The sequence below is a fragment of the Anastrepha ludens genome, chromosome 3, assembly GCF_028408465.1.
Source record: "Anastrepha ludens isolate Willacy chromosome 3, idAnaLude1.1, whole genome shotgun sequence".
Lineage (NCBI taxonomy): Eukaryota > Metazoa > Arthropoda > Insecta > Diptera > Tephritidae > Anastrepha > Anastrepha ludens.
The window spans coordinates 73979666-73997064 of NC_071499.1; the positions used below are offsets into that span (position 1 = coordinate 73979666).

The 17399-nt window shown below is 37.5% G+C and overlaps 1 protein-coding gene across 1 annotated transcript; it reads right to left on the reverse strand.

The window, feature by feature from the left end:
* Positions 1-12546: 12546 nt before the first annotated feature.
* On the reverse strand, positions 12547-16449 carry LOC128858206 (uncharacterized). The gene is made up of 4 exons (XM_054094274.1): positions 15724-16449; positions 15416-15652; positions 13157-13352; positions 12547-13087 (listed from the first exon to the last, which is right to left on the reverse strand). The coding sequence occupies exons 1-4, from the start codon at positions 16226-16228 to the stop codon at positions 12649-12651; spliced, it is 1377 nt and encodes a 458-aa protein (XP_053950249.1). The 5' UTR covers positions 16229-16449; the 3' UTR covers positions 12547-12648.
* Positions 16450-17399: the final 950 nt, after the last annotated feature.

A 17399-nucleotide genomic window follows, 5' to 3' on the forward strand; every position in this document is an offset into this window, starting at 1 on the left:
AAAAATATGTCAACTTGGCTACATCCAGCTTACTGAATACTACGCAAAGACGGCTAAAGCGAGTAGCATACATTTTATTTTTATATGTCTTTCATACCTGTATTTAAAATGTAAAATACTTCCTTTTAAAATTAAAAAGAAAAACAAAATCAAACATATTATTATTTACATACTAGTTGCAATATTACAAGTATAACGTCTCAGTAAATTATAAAACAAAAAAAAATTATCAAAAATGAGCTTAATTGTGATGTCCTCAAGTACATACCACGAATTTCACGGTAACTCGAAAGTTACTCGACGAATTCGCACAAACAAGACAAAACTCATTTTTTCTAGATGCCTTTCTCATCCAATAAATCACTCGAGGCATACCATATTGGCGTCCGCTGTAGCTGAGATGATTGGAGCGTGACTACCATTCGGAATTCAAAGAACGTAGGTACATGAAACACCAAAATGAAGAAAACGTTGTTTTTAATAGCGGTCACCCCTCAGCAGGCAATGCAAACCTCCGAGTGCACTTCTGCTCTGAAAAAGCTCCTCATAAAAAATATCTGCCGTTCAGAATGCAGACAAAAAAATATGTACTCGCTTCTATCCAATATATTTAGCGACAAAAAATTGCTTCACTGTTCTTACTCGTAATACTCGAAATGTGTTTGATGACAAAAAAAAGGAGACATTAGATAGATGGAAAGTTCTTTTTATTTTGGCATGTTGCTGGTAACACTTGGAATTTGTGTAATTGCTGCTGCCATTGTCAGCAATGTGATTTTCGCACAACAGCTAAGGAGCAAAACGGCTAACATCAACGCCATTCTTAATTTAAACTTCGAGTCGCTGGAAATAACATTTGGTGGTGATGGAGCACGTAAGTGTTGCTGCTTGCATTTGTGGCGCTCTGTTGCTCATATAGGGAGTAGTATTTGGTGTTTAAGTATTTGAGTTAGTCTCCTCGTTGTTGTTTGTTCCTTTCTATGCATTGTTTTAGTTGCGTTTTATTTTTACTGTTTTTTTTTTTCTTATGTTGTTGTCCTCTTCTACCTTCTCTGTTTCACTCTTTTCTACCTCATGTTTGCTTACTTACATTTCCATTTGTCTGCTGATGAACTCTACCAAACTCTGTTCTTGTAATATTTTTTTATTATTGTCGCTTTTTCACAAATAATTTAACTCTCGGTAGATTAATTTTCCTCCAGAGAAATTTACTGCCACCAAATTCGTATGCTTCTAGTGAATTAAAACCACGGCTAGATTCGAGTTCCTTTCAGTTTCCATTTAAACAATTGGTGAATTTTATCCCTCCTCCAAACTATCATCGCTTTCCCCATCCATTTTTCGATAGTTTAAAAATAGTCTACGTTGGACGCCGTCTGCATTCATAGAGTTACACAGCGGTTGCTGTTCGGAAGACGCACTAGAGTAAAAAAAATTAAATAAAGCAATTTAGGTTGAGAAAATGTTATGAAACTGTGAAACGAACTCTATAGAACTTCAAAAGTAAAGGCCATCAATATTTTTATTTTTATTTTGAATGAGTGTTAAAGAAAACAAAATATATGAAACTCACCACGTCGTTTATCATTACCACACTTATCTCCTGAGCTGGAAATTCGAACCAGTATAAAGTTGTAGGAGCTGTATTTTTCATTTCTTCATTTCTGATTCAGCTACTGTGAAGCTATTTCAATGATTTTTGTACTACAATGTACGCTTCATATGCTGGTACTCCGCAAAATCGTACGTAATGCATAAATCTAATAGAGACGAATGTGATAATCTATTCCAACCGTTCTGAGCTTCTCAACTATTTCTAATTTTCATCCAGGAGAACTTCAGAGCATTCATCCTGATATTTCTGCGCATAACGCAGCCTAAAAAATAATAAACCACTTACATCTCATAGTCATTAAGCAGTATTGTCCGTCCTTTGTACATACATATGTAAGTATATCCATATTACTACAAGTGTACATTAATGTCACTCATACGACATGTCGAACGGTTGAAAATACTCTTTATTTACGTCATATTACTTATATAAGTATATTAGCACGTATAACGAACTTAAGCACAGATAATATCTACACGCACTAAAATAAATTTGTATGCATGTACACACATTTTAATTTTGCTGTTGTTTTGCACTTTACTTATGCAATTTCGTCTTTTGTTAGTAAGGCAAAGGTTAACTAATCCATGTGTTGCCAACAACCTTGCCAAGTGGAGCGTTTGTGTTTGTGCGTGTGCGAATATTTGACTGATTGAAGTATTTTTTCAATGTACATACATTAGTCAGCAAAATCAAAGTTATCATTAAAAATGAAGATAAACTGGAAAAAGTTCAAGAATGCAAAGTGAATGCCAAATGGTATGCTGATGTTTTGATAAGCAATACTACAACAATATTGGCCCTACAAGAAGGAAAGATCAATAACAAAGCAAGATGAAAAAGATTTGAATTTAAAGCCAAAGGGACTAAGGAAAGATTTTAAAACTAACAGGTGGCGCAAAATTAATCAATTATGGAAAGATTTATAATATTTTCAAATATCGTCCTACGGCAATCATATTTGACACTTGTGAGCTAGACAGCTGCAGCATACAAACAGACAAGCAATGGAGCACGTAAGGGTCAAAATAAAGATTTCCGTCATTCGAAATAATCTTTTTTTTTTAGTAAAAAGTTGAATGGTTAATTTTGCGCCACCCTTTATATAATATTTAGAGGCAAAGTAAATAATCACAGGACTTTTAGGCCTTAATTTTTGTATAATATATATGTATGTATAAAGGCTTTAAAAAATTTTAATTTATAAGCCTTGAAAAATAATTTATTTTGTTTTTTAATATAGACAACTATTTCTAACGAATCTTATTTTAATTCTAAGAAAATTTACATAAATACATTCACTTGTTAAATAATTATTTAGTGTGCATTAAATTATGCTAATATTTAACAGTTTCTAAATTCGCATTTATAAACTGTAGTTTAGAAGACACTATGAAGCTTCCCCAAATATTTCTTAGCTCACTAGATTTTCAGTCTTTTCTTTACTTCTAAAAAAATTTTTTATTTTATTAAAATTTCTCACAAACTCTCATTGTGGGTTGACAAAGGCTCTTAGATCAAACAAATCATAACCCTAATACGTACATTTGTATTACTCAATGCCAATTTTTAGGTATGGATTTCACATGGCACCACTTAAGCGAAGGGAAAATAATAGGATTGAGGCTCAGAAATAGAAAAGCCACTGCAGCCGCTGGTATACCGACTGAATTGTACAAGAGATAGCACGTGGGCTGAAAAGTCCCGGGCCTAATAAAGAGAACATGTTTTTTTTTTGGTCAAAATTAGCTTTATTTATCTACATTATTTCCATCAAGAACAACGCAATCATTCCAGCGCCGCTCTAACATTTCAATACCAGAACGATTTAGCTTTTGCCTTAAAATAGGCCTCCGTTTCAGTGCGAAATTTCTTACCGGCAAGCATTTTTTTCTGCGTCTGCGAACAGCCAGTAGTCAAATCTGGCGAATACGGTGGATGTGAGAGCAACTCGAAGTTCAACTCATGCAGATTTGTTTCTTCATGTTTGTTCGTGTTTTTGGTCAACAGTGTGCTCACTGCGCAGTCACTTTAAACAGAGCTTTCTCATAGTCAAATACTCGTGGAATATAAAGCCATCACGATCTTTTGATATCTTTACGATCACAGATAACTCACGCAAGTTCACTTTTCGTTCATTCAAAACGATTTTGTAGATTATTTTATCTTTTCTATTTCTTTATGTTACCGCCACTTTTGGAGGTCCACTGCGTTCACTCAGCAATCCATTGTTTTATTGCTGTTTCTGATGGAGCGAAGTCCCCTTAATACTTTTTAAGCCATTGCTTAGCTTGGACGGTATTTTGCCCCATCATGAAGCAGTGTAAATTAATACACGAAATTATTTTGTATTCATTGTTTTGAAAATAACAAAAGTAGCATCGCTCTTAGTCCAAAAACTTACGAACAAATGAATAGAATATCATGAAACTTTAACAGCTGTCTTTTTAAGGTTAGTGCTAACTGAAAAAGAGGTTAATGCAATAAAACTAGTGCCATCCATGTGCTAGGCCTGGGACTATTCAGCCTATGTGTTAAGAATCCATATCATTTTTAGGTACTGTATTCGCGTACTACCATTTAAAAGAGGACGAAAGGCAGCAGTGTGAGGCTCAGAAAAGCAAAGCCACTGGTAAACAGACTCATCTGTACATTTGTCCCAACTGCTAAGCAGATAAATGCATGCCTAATGATTGGAATTTCGTCAAAGTAAATTAATTATTATCGCTTATTGGGCCTTGAAGTGATGACAAGACACATTTCGTTTGTTATAATTGGAAAACTAAATAAATGTACATGTACTTTTGAATCCATGGGACGTCATTGTAATCAACAATTTTTTCGATCTCTTTGATCGATGGGCTCCCGATATAAAGGATGTTTAAATTTCAAGGGCCGATGTTGAATGTGAACCACACTTAAACGTAAATTTTTTTCTGCATTTCATTTGACATTTTTCAATTTCAGACTAACTCAATTTGAACCATGGAAATATTATATATACAATCGAGCAACGCGTTAAAGTTACTCAGGCTTATTATAAAAACGGGCATATCGCGCACTTCGTAATTTTTTCGGTCAATTTAATCGTCCAAATGTGTGTACAATCGGAAAAATTGTGCAAAAGTTTGAACAAACCGGGTCTGTAGGAGATGTGAACACACCAGTGCATGCTCGTACAGCTCGTACTGCAGAAAATATTGCTACTGTTCGCGATAGTGTGGTTGAAGAGCCGTCCACCTAAACTCGTCGTCGTGCCCAACAATTGCACCTCTCACGCTCGTCCTTGATGAATATTATGCACAAAGACTTGCATTTACACGCTTACTAGGTGCAATTGACTTAAGGGGTAACACCACTGTAGAAATTTCAAAAAATTGATTTTTTTTTTATAAGCTTAAAAAATTCTTTGAACCTTTTAAAACACAGAACAAAAAGTTGTATACGTTACCGAAGTTTATTTCATAAATATTTTAAGCTTTTAACCAAGCGTTAGTGACTGCTACCTAACGATTTCTCCAAATTTCCAAACTTTAAACGCGTTTTTCTCAAAACACGTTTTCTGAAATTGGCACGCAGCATAACTCAAGCAATTTTAAATATTTTTAATCAGGTTTTTCACTACGTCTGTATAATAACCTTCTTAAGAGAAGAGCGTAGGGGATTTTCGATAGATTAATTTAAACGATTGTTATAATTATTTAAGTGCCGTTTTTTTAGTCCAAAATAGAGTTTTTTCCTTCAAATGCTTGCTAATTCCACAAAAATAAATATTTTTTAAATCCCCTACGTGTTTCTCTAGCTATTCTTATCTAGATTAAGAAAAAAAAATTTCCTTGTTCCAGATTAAAATGTGCACCCTCGGTGCTGCGTGCCGCGGAGCTCCTTCAAGAGAAACCACAACACAAAAATGTCTCCAATGCCGCCATTTTGTAAAATTGTTCGATCAAACTTTGTAGTTTTGCTTTTTAGTATATAATATATAACTTTCCAAATCCGAGTGATTGTTTTCCCTTTCTTTCTATACAAAAAAAATCTTTAAAAATCGTGTTTATTTTACGCGTGTAGAGTGGTGTTACCCCTTAAGAACTAAAGCCTCTTGACCATTTCAAGCGTCGTCAATGGCCAGAATGGTGGCAGGAAATGGCAACAGTGAATGACCAATTTTCGAAGAAAATCGTCTTCAGTGATGAGACACATTTTCACCTCTGTGGATTCGTCAATAAGCAGAATTGCCGCATTTGGGCGAATGATAATCCAAGAGTGATTGCCGAAAAACCAATGCACCCACAAAGAGTCACTGTTTGGTGCGGTTTATGGGCCGGCGGCATCATTGGGCCGTATTTTTCCCCAAATGAGGCCGGTCAGGCAGTTACTGTGAATAGTGTTCGCTATCGTGAGATGATAACGAACTTTTTATGGCCCGAATTCGAAGATATGGATGTGGACGATATGTGGTTTCAACAGGACAGTGCCACTTGTCTCACAGCTAACGAAACAATGCCTCTTTTGCGCGAAAAATTTGATGGCCGAATAATCTCTCGTCGCGGCGATGTCAATTGGCCGCCAAGATCATGCGATTTGACACCGTTGGACTTCTTTCTTTGGGGTTATTTGAAAGAAAAGGTGTACGTCGGTAAGCCAGCAACAGTTCAAGAGCTAAAGGATGAGATAATTCGGCACATTAACGGCATAGAACCTCAATTATGCCTCAGCGTCATCGAAAATTTGGACCATCGTATGGGGGTGTGCCGCCGAGGCCGCGGCGGCCACTTGGCCGATATTTTGTTCCATACGTAATTGACCCATACCAATACATATTATCATAAGAAATGACAATAATTTCTTAAAAAAATTGTATTTTATTCAAAATCAATACCGGCCTTGAAACTTATCCACCCTTTATTTAAATAATGATTGCTTACATATAAATGTGTGCTTTATAATCAATACAAATCGGCTGACCGGTATTACTGTAATCGCATCAACAATCTTGGCCTAATGCAAAAAATGCACACTCATTCACTCGAAACGCATACTTTTGAAATAAATTTGTTTAATTCGAAAAATGCACACTATTTCACATTCATTATTTTACCTTTCGATGTGGACTTGTGCAGCTCTGTATGCAATTTTATCTCAGTTAAAAGACAATTCTTGACTCTCTTGACTAAGTTTCATTATTTATAAATTTAGTGATGTACGATTACACGAGCTTCTTTACAAATTTTAAGGCTAAACTATCGCATAAGGCAAAACACCGCCAACAAAAACAACGACACGCGTTAATCTATAAATGCACAACAATCGCGCGACAAAGCACAATTGAAACTATTCACCATCAGTGCAGGGAGTGGCTCAGTCAATAGCTTCTGCCCGCAACGAGGATTCACTCAAAAAGCCAATTTTTTTCAAATCGCTATGAGGCGGAAAAACTCACTCTTCGCAAGGAAACCTGTTCCGGCTGCACTCATATTTGAGTTAGCTGCTTTTGATGGCAAATAAAAACATGTATGTATGTATGTAGAAGATAATGCTGCCATATGTTGAGCATTTCTGATTATAGCACTAACAACAGGTGGTCAACAGCTGATGAGGGCCTAAACACGCAGTCGCGAAATTACAGCAATAACCAAATATACTTACATATTAACACTCAAATATATATGTATAACACACTATACACTGCGCTCTATTTGTTGTGAGTGAATTTTTCGGAGTTGTTAGTTGTTAACCGTTGTTTTTGACTATCATAATTTTAATATGAAAACTTAGATTTTAGCTGCTATACCAAGAATGAAAGACTACCATCCCAAGTAGGGAATTAAATGAAAACGAAATGTGTAAAGTGAAGTTACAGAGTCCGCCACTCGAAATGTTACCAGTTAAAAAGGTCATACATTTACTTTGGAAAATTACTTTTATTCAATTCAAAAAAAAAATGAAAGTAATATAAAATTAAGAATCAATTTACTTTTGCTCGATATGACCACCTTTTACCTTGGCAATGTCCTTGATACGGTCCAGAAACAAATCGCAAACTGCCCGAATGTGACTTGCAGGTATTTTGGCCCACTCGCGGACAATGGCTATTTTCAGCATCTCGAGACTGGTGACTCTTTTAGTTGGGAACATTGCTCTCCAAAATGGCTCAAAGAGAATAATCCATCGCATTCGCGTTTGGTGATTTTGAGAGCCATTGTGTAGGCGTTACGAAGTTCGGAACGTTGGTTTTTAGCCCTTCTTGGCTCTCACTCGAGCTTTGTGAAACAGTGACGAGTCCAGAATACTTTTCTGAGAATTTTTCGCATTTACCTCGACGCCAGGCTTGATGGAAACGATTGGAGGGCGTCCATCTGTGGTTACAGCGGCCCACACCATAACCTGTGGCGGGTGCTGCCTCCTGGTGGCCAATCAATGACTCAAATTCTCGTATGAACGGTCGGTCAAATAAATCCCAGTTTGAAAATTTTTCTCGTCAGAGAACACAAGGCTCGGGAATTGACCGCTTTCGGCCAAGCGAAGCAACTCTTTCGTCTGACTTGTTGCTGCTTTAGTGTGAGATCATCCGCTTTTTAGATCTTGTAAGACTTGAGATCATTTTTCAGTATGCGGCAGATGCTACGGTTAGATATTTTCACTTCTTTCGCCATTTAATTGGCACTTCGTCGAGGATTTCACTCAGGTCGCTTCTTCACGTTTTGAACCATTTTACGTGACGTTGCAGTATTTTGATGACCACTTCCATGACGTTTCGCGATGCTACCAGTATCATTGTAACGAGTAATGGTGCGATAAACAAAAACATTATTTACTTTAAGGTGTTCGAGCTCACAAACAATCGCTGATGGTGATTTTCCAGCCATATATAATGCAATCACACTACTACGTTTGAAAACCATTACTGATTTTCTTGTTTCGCGTATATATATATATATATATATATTATATAAATAAAAAATAAATATAACATATATATATATAATTGGCGCGTATACCCTTTTTGGGTGTTTGGCGGAGCTCCTCCTCCTGTTTGTGGCGTCCGTCTTGATGTTGTTCCACAAATGGAGGGACCTACAGTTTCGAGCCGACTCCGAACGGCAGATATTTTTATGAGGAGCTTTTTCATGGCAGAAATACACTCGGAGGTTTGCCATTGCCTGCCGAGGGGCGACCGCTATTAGAAAAATGTTTTTCTTACTTTGGTGTTTCACCGAGATTCGAACCGACGTTCTCTCTCTGAATTCCGAATGGTAGTCACGCACCAACTCATTCGGCTACGGTGGCCGCAGACTACTACACAACTGGAATTCTACTTGAATTGGTGTTGCAGTTTATTATTTTCTTCTTTCACAGCATTACAACATGAGGTGGGTCAAAGCTTCCTTCACAATACTCCTCCAATCGATCTTGAGCTTTTGCTTTGTAGTTACGTGTTCCCAAATGCTTGAGATCGTTTTCCACTGCGTATATCCATCGGTTCCTCGGTCTGCCTATGGCCGAACATCCGTTTTGATGAGGAGCGACCAGGACGCCCGGCAGACGTGGTTACCGAGGAAATCATTCAAAAAGTCCACGTCATGATTCTCGCTGGTGTGTCGACCGGAACGGCAATTAATATTTTTCATGATAAGTTGGCGATGAAAAAGTTGTCGGCACGATGGGTGCCGCGATTGCTCATAAGCAACAACTAGCAGATGCGGCTGTTAACTTCGGGGCAGTGTTTGGAGCAATTTAAGCGAGATCAGAAGGAATTTTCGCATTGAGTTGGTTGATGAAACCAGGATTCATCATTACACACCAGAAACTAAGCAACAATCAAAACAATGGATTTCTCCCGGTGAATCTGCTCCAAAAAATGCGAAGACAGTCTCATTGCCCGGAAAGGTCGTGGCGACAATTTTTTGGGGTGGAAACGGCGTCATCTTCATGGGTTTTTTAGAAAAAAGAAGAACGATGACTGGACAATACTACAGTGAGTTATTATTTCACAAAAATTTGAAAGAGACACGGCCGCATTGTGCGAACAAGAAGGTGTTGTTTTACCACGATAATGCACCAGCACATCCACCCGGAATTGTCGCCGCCAAACTGCATGAATGGCATCATGAATTGCTGCCACACCCTCCCGTACTCACCCAATCTGGCTCCCTGCGAATTTTTCTTGTTCATTAACATGAAGAAAAATTGAGTTCAAACGAGCAAATTACCGCCGAGACAGAAGCGTCCTATTTTTAGACGGGTTAAAAAATGGCCGGAACTTTGGAAAAGTACATCTTTCTGCAAAATTAAAATTAAAAATAATTTTTTGGAAAAAGAGGTGTCTTCATTTCTAATACGGGTACTTATTAAACCCCCATCGGAGCTCAGGATAAAGATGAAATGATAAACGATGATACAGAGGCCGAAATTGAGAACGAAGCGGATATGCTGTGACAATATAAGAGTATATCTAGTTTAGTATTTATAAATTTCGCTTTCATTTCATTTGTAGTAGAAATTAGATTTTACATGGAGTTTAACGGAAGTAATGGTTCAACCATAGATTTTTTGACTTTGACAGAATTAATAAAACGCATTTCACTGATAATGTCTACTTTGCGTACTTTTTCTACTACTTTTCTACTATCATTTTCGCAGAGGGCGATCACATTCTTCCCCTATTTCTCACTACTTCCAAAATACAACAATAAATTAAAGAGTGTCGAATTTCAGTTGTCACTGAATACATAATCTCGTATTATTTAATCATGAAGCACAATCGCTATGTAATTTACATATGTAAATAAACAAAAAAATATATTTAAATAAAATCATCCAAAATTAAAATAGAAATGTAATGAACTCGAAAAACATAATTATAAATAAACACATAAAATATTGCATTTTTGGAATTTAAAATAAGAAGTGGACAATAAAAACCAAATTGTAAAATAGCAAACAAAATAAAAAATATGTCAATCCCACGAGAGTCGGTTCTACGTTACCGGAACGACCCGGATTTATATCCGACCAAGGACTGTCACTGCAGCAGCATTCCGCGTGCATATATGGGGAATGTTTATGCTGCTACAACAACAACAACAACAAGAGCAAACAGGATAAGTCAAATCAAAAAAATAATAAAAATAGCTATTAACCATTGTACATATCTATTTATAACTAAAAACACTTTCAGCTGGTTGTCAAAAAATGCTTTTTTAGCTTTGTTAATTCCTAAAAATCCAGAAACGACTGCTTTAAAACTGTTCCAACTCGCTTTCTGAGTACGATTCAGCAACGTTGGAAATTTTTCATCGGCGAAAATTTGTCTGATTTGCAGACCAACAAAAACCCCAGCTTTGGCCTTTGCTTCTGATAACTGACGTTTTACAACTCTCCCAATTTCATTGGTCGCTGAAGCATCAGAATTTTAATTTGCAAGGTCAGAGTAATCCTGGCATCATCTAATACTCCTTTGAACTCATCGAAGTAGTGGCTTGTAAAGTTCATCTGATAGTTTACTGATAGGTATATCTACGTCGAGCTCACATGTTTATAAAACATATTGGATGTTTAAAAACAATGGTGTGTAATTAAGAAGTTAAGAGTAGCAAAATTTCAGAAAAAAACGTTTTGGACTGATGATATTTCGATTATTACTGGTATTCTATTTTTGAAATTATTCTTTGAAAATTTCATATTATTTGAATCAATATTGGCCGAGGTATTCGACAATCAGTGATGTGCTTTCAGACTCTCGACGGCCTAGACAAAAACTTTGAATGCGTTTCTTCGAAACTGCATTCTTCCGAAATCGCTGATCCCTGTAATTCGATAAGCACGCGATTGAAATTTATAGATTTCACTATTGAAAGTATAAAAATACTAGTACATGCGATTCGTTTTTGTTTATGTTGAAAACTTCGATTTCGATTAAAAAAAAGCAATCGATTTAAAAAAAAAATTAACTTCTTCATTGATGTTTTATGAACGAGTATAAAGGGTTTATTTCGATTTTTTTTTTTTTTTGAAGAATTTTTGAAAAATAAATAAAATAGGAAATAATTATTAAAAAAACTCCATTTTCATATCCCTGACTCCAACTAACCTCTTGGTTGTTTGGTTAAAGTGGTGATTCATCCAGAATCCAACTACCACTTCCGCACCATTTTGCTACCACATCCTTGCTACCAACTTGTTTCATGGTTATTCCATGCATGACTATTCCAGTCTGTGCGGTTTAAGAACCTTATAAGGTTGTTGACGTCTAAGCCAGACAGTTGTTCGAGACTCTCGAACAGTGGTTTGCCCAGAGTTGACATTCTCTCCTCCCATAGGGCAGGGCATTCACAGTGGTAATGGGAAATCGCTTCCTTTTTCTCCGGTTGTTTACAACTGTGGTAGTGTGCGTTGTGAGGGATGCCTATTTTGGGTGCTTGTTCCTCGACAGACCAAAAGCCCGTTATGACTGCTGTGAGTCTCCAGGCGTACCATCGTTTCATGTTTGCCAATGTTGACGATTGTTTGAGGTTTTAGGTGGGCCATAACATTTTGCTAATTTTGCATGTCGTCTGGTCTCTCCATCTACAATCCGCGATTCGGAGGTAGTTTAGGGAAATTGTATTCTTGACTACACCTAACGGCAGATCCCCCTCTTGCCAGTTCAACTGCTTTTTTATTACCTTCAATGTTGCGTTGCCCGGGACCCACATTAAGGTAACGTTATGGTTTCCACTCAAAGAGGTAAGGCTATTCCAACTTTGTTTCACCAGTTTAGAGATTGTTGTAGTCGAATCCAGTGCCTGAATTGCAACTTGGCTATTTGAAAGAATAGAGAAAAGAGATGTCTGTAATCAGTGGCCTACAAGCTTCCCCAATTGCCAGTTCTTCCCCCTGGAAGACACTACAGGGATTAGGAAGACGTACAGATTTTTCAATTTTAAGTCTGTCAAGAATTCTTTTTTTTTATAGCTCATTATGGGGTAAATATTTCGTAATTTATACATGCGATATTGTTTACACTACGGTGGCATTGCCAGAAACCACTACAATTAATTTTCTTTCCAAGCGATTGTATCCTTGATATCTTCTTCTAATAGACAATAAATTTTGTCCTCTTTCAACTCTGCAATACCCATAGTATTCCAAAATATTTTACAACTATTTTTCCATTGTCGCAAATTGTAAAATCCGCAACATTTTTCCTCATCATCCTTCAGTAAACCGAGGAAGCACGGAAATATCTGATCGGCATGCAACTTGGCCAACATGTAATGAGCCTTCTTACGATTCAAGACATCACCGAGTTCACCGAAAATTTGCTTCGCCAACGTAAATGCCTCGCGTGCTTTGTCTTGTTCTAAAGTTTCAGCCGCATAAGCTTTACCAATAGCCACAAGCGCTTCAGCTTCTCTCATCTTACAACCACTCTCCTGGGCCAACTTTAATGCTTGTTCCATTTTGGAAAGTGCATCACTTTTAAGGTTTTGGCTAAAAGTGAGATTGATGTGGGTATTAAGTGCATGAAAAAAATTTGTCTGTGTTTAGATTTTCACTTACTTCCATAAGTACATTCCTTCATATAAGAACAAATCGCTGAGCAATTTGGGCTCTATTACGTTGGCACTATTGGCAACCTCCTTGCGCACCTTTAGCAAGATCTTGTAAGATGCATCGGAATTCTCCGACTGCAACAGGTATTTGGCACGTGATAGTAGGGCGCGCATATATTGAACTTTATTCTTTTCTAAGCCAACTTTTAAAATTAAAAACAAAAAATGGTAAGGATAGGTTAAGTAAAGATGGTAAAATTTTAGACAACCTTTAATATGTTTGTTCACCTCAAGGCCAGTGTCGAGTTTTTTTAGATCCCTTAAAAGTCAACATTCTCTATCACTTGAGGTAAAGCAGATTCGTTTGGGAATTCGAATGGAGTCTTAATATGCATTTCGGTGCAATATCAAAAAGGCGGTTTTAAGTTTGGTAGACTTGAGTCCGTGTGTCCAAAAACACGAGTAATCTGTAACTACAATTGACATCTAGCCAGTTTACCATAGTGAGAGACACTACTGCTCTCATAGAGCTGCTTTCTAAAACACTACCTGAGCGAGCGGTGTCAGCACAGGTCCCATTTCCCCCGGCATCGACTGAAAACGTCGTTGTTCTTCAGCTAGCCATATGTGAGTGTTTAAGAGTAAGAAACGCTTTTGTTGAGAAAAAAAAAGATTGGCGGAAAGGTAGGAGTGTGAAGAGTTTGAGATTACAATATATTTCGAGAGTAGAAGAGAGGGAGAAAGGAGTAAATGTGCAGAGGTTGAAGTGGTGATCAACATGAAAAATCCTCGGAAATACTGCCAAAAGTTGCGACAGTCCACAGAAGGCTTTGAAACTGGGATCAGATTTCTGGAAACATATTAAAGACGATCTGGTGAACGATGACTGGAGCACACTTAAATCACGGAAGGATCATTTCTCTACTCTGAAGGGGAAGATGGTAAATTTAATGAAAACAATGAAGAACCCGAAACCCTAGTTGAGGACGATGAATAGCATAGCATAGCGAATAGCAATAGCGTGGTTAAAAAAAACCACAAAGCTGCGGATGCTGATGGATGTCTGAAATGTTACTAAACTTATACGGTTGCTCAAAATGGCTGCCGAAGGACGCTTGCCCGGCAGTCAGCGATTTATCATGTGATTCCTTTCATCTGACGTTGATAAAGAAATTCGAGCTGTAGTATTGAATAGCTCACGCACCGTCTTAGTGTAAAGAGCGTGGAATTTCTGCAATCTGCTGATGATGTCGGTGTAAAGGACTTCGTTTACTTGGGACACCGTCAATGTCAGTTTTGAAGTGGAACGAAGTATCAATAATGGCATTTGAAGTGTCAATAATTATGTGAGATACTTCGTTCTATTTAAAAACCGACATTGACTTTGGACTGAACAGGCAACTGAGAAGTAACTACTTGACGAATAAATTGCACATCCTATTAATGGCTCAGAAGTTTGGACTTGACGGTTCCTGCAGTATACGTGGGAAAATCTTTACGCAAGACAAATGGGCCGAAGTTATTGAGCTATGTGATCATTGCAAGGACATACAGATAGTGCAGGCAACTTGAATAGCGTGACGCGCTACAGACCAGAGACTGTCTAATGCAGAATTAGTTGTGGTGGCAAAGGGAGAGGAAGACTTTACCTGCGTCGGAAGAACCTAGTGGAGAAAAATTGGGTATCACTTGGTGATTCTACTTACAGTAACTTCTGGATATAAGAGGCAAAAGAAAATAAAGTCCCCAAAATTCAAATACATACTTTCACAGTGCTACAAAATCTTTGAACTTATTTATACGGGATTTTTGTATACATTTTTCCAAATGGTAAATGTACACGAAAATGCTTATATCCGGCCGCCGTAGCCGAATGGGTTGGTGTGCATCCACCATTCTGAGGTGCGCAGGCTTGAAACACCAAATGATAGAAAAAGTTTTTTTCTAATTGCGGTCGCCCCTCGTCAGGCAATGGCAAACCTCCGAGTATACGTCTGCAATGAAAAGCTCCTAAGAAAAATCCATCTGTAGTTCGGAGGCGGTATAAAACTGTAGATTCCTTCACCAGGAGGAGGAGCTCGGCCAAACACGCAATAAATGGCGTAAGCGTCAATATATACTTATATAATTGTACTGTACAGCAATTTTACCCCTGAAAGAAAAACAAAACAAAAGCAAAACAGCAAGGAAAGTCCAGCAGGTATTATCAAACGATTTTCCTACGGCCTCATTCACAGTCAACAACTTTCAAGAACTCTGCAATTACCTTCTCCAAGACTAATCACGGCTTTGTGCGCGAATTCATCTGCAGCATTGGAATCTTCCGCAGCTATATTGTTTGCATAACGTAACAACAAGTCAGCAACTTCGCGCCCCGCTACCAAATGCAGTGTCGGATACACGCCGCACTCACGTTCAGTGACGTATTCGGAGAGCCAGGCTTCATTCCGGCTTAATTTCATAGCTTTTTCCATAAATTTGATTGCAAGGAGGAGTGCGTTTTCTAAAAGTTTTCATATTTGTATAATCAAAAAAATAAAATAATCTTTCGAGAGTTAAAGTCACTACACTAACCTCTTGTGCTGTGAAATTTTGCAGTTTTGAAGTAAATACGAGCAATGGTCTCATCAGCGATGGTATCATTGAAACCCTCGATTCTCTCACAAATCGGTATAATTATGTCATAAATATGCTCTAACAGCCATTCGAATTTAATTTTATATGGTTCTAGTAATTGAACAATTTGATAGAAGCATTTGACTGTCGCCCGGTAGCTGTGCGCTTCTTCTAGTATTCGTACCTTCTCGGCAACGCGCATATTCTCAAACAATGCCATCAACAGTTCAATGTTATCAGAAACGCGATCTCGTATGGCCTTCGTTTCGTAAAAGAAAGTCTCTTTTCCGGCCAAAGTTTCAAGATGACGAGCACCTATTCTACAGCCTTCCTCATACAACTCTTTAACCAGAGCACAATAGATGGGTCCTTTAAGGCGACGTGCCTGCACATAATTGAGTGGCACGAGTTCGGAACGGATTTTCTCACGATTGAAGAAAGTCACACCTTTACGGCTCTGCATTTTTATAGCACAGATTTGGAAACTTTTGAATACGCGTAATTGAAAAAAAAAAAAAAACGGAAGAATAAGTTGATGTATATGTCCTTATGTGTACATTCGTCTGTATTGTAGAGTCCACGTCGGTTAGTCGGTCTGCTTCCCTATTGCCTGTTTATTAAGAATAATGTAAAATATATTCGTATAAGTGCCAACTTAAAAAAATGAAATACAACTAAAATTAGTGTCAAATTTTCAAAAACGTACTAAGATTGTTGTGTGTGACGAAAGCATTATCAATCATACAAAGAAATGAAAGGAAAGTCAATAGTGTAGTAATATAAAGCCTGAGTGTCGAATCTTGTTTTGACGTGATAACGTTTTATAATTCGATTTAGCCGGCTGCACGCACGAAAAAATGTGTCGTTATCTTGCTCAATCGTCGTTATCTTGCTCATGCGAGGGCGCGGAACGAACGACGAAGAGCACAATCGACCCCCGCGTTCGGCAACGTTCGACATCTGGCGCTCTCCTACTTGAGTGAGCATATGTATGTATGTATATGCGCATATGTATATAAATTCACATATTTGTATTTGCTTATGCCTTCTTCCTGTGTGGATGGTAATGAACCATTTCTCTGTTGAGAATAGGACGATGATAGGAAAAGTAGGAAATGAAAGGGGGTGTTTCGAGTGTAATGTGTCTTGAAAAAGTCAAATCGTTGATGTTGCCTCTTAGTGTTGTTGACTTATTAACATCTGCTGCACAATCGAAATTGAACATATTATATCTTTCATGAATTTGATAAATGTTTCGAAATTTTTCACGTTTGTGTAAATTTAACTTGATCAATTCCATTGCGATTCCATTTACCTCCCTCTCTATATCCATACAAAATATCTATCAAACAAATAAAATTAAAATTTTGTTTTGAAAATTGCAACCATTGCATCAGTATTTTCCTATGACGTTGTCACGTTAAAGTATCGTCAGTAAACCGACTTTACAGACAACCTCTTTTTTATTACGAAGGAGAATGCACACTTAAATCACCCACCTAAAAAAACCGGTAGACTTTTATCTCATACAGATACTCTTCTTCCTCGGGCTCACATTCAATAGCATTAAAACAAGAGCATACCAAGTAGATACCTATGAAATGAGACTTTTTTTCAATTTCAAACGTTTATTA

What these genes read in the sequence shown, in the direction of transcription:
- LOC128858206 (XM_054094274.1), bottom strand. Translation starts at nt 16,228, where the DNA reads ATGCAGAGCCGTAAAGGTGTGACTTTCTTCAATCGTGAGAAAATCCGT. An exon ending in AAAATTTCACAGCACAAGAG is followed by an intron (nt 15,653 to 15,723) that starts GTTAGTGTAGTG and finishes GAAAACTTTTAG; the next exon opens with AAAACGCACTCCTCCTTGCA. An exon ending in GAAGGAATGTACTTATGGAA is followed by an intron (nt 13,088 to 13,156) that starts GTAAGTGAAAAT and finishes TCTCACTTTTAG; the next exon opens with CCAAAACCTTAAAAGTGATG.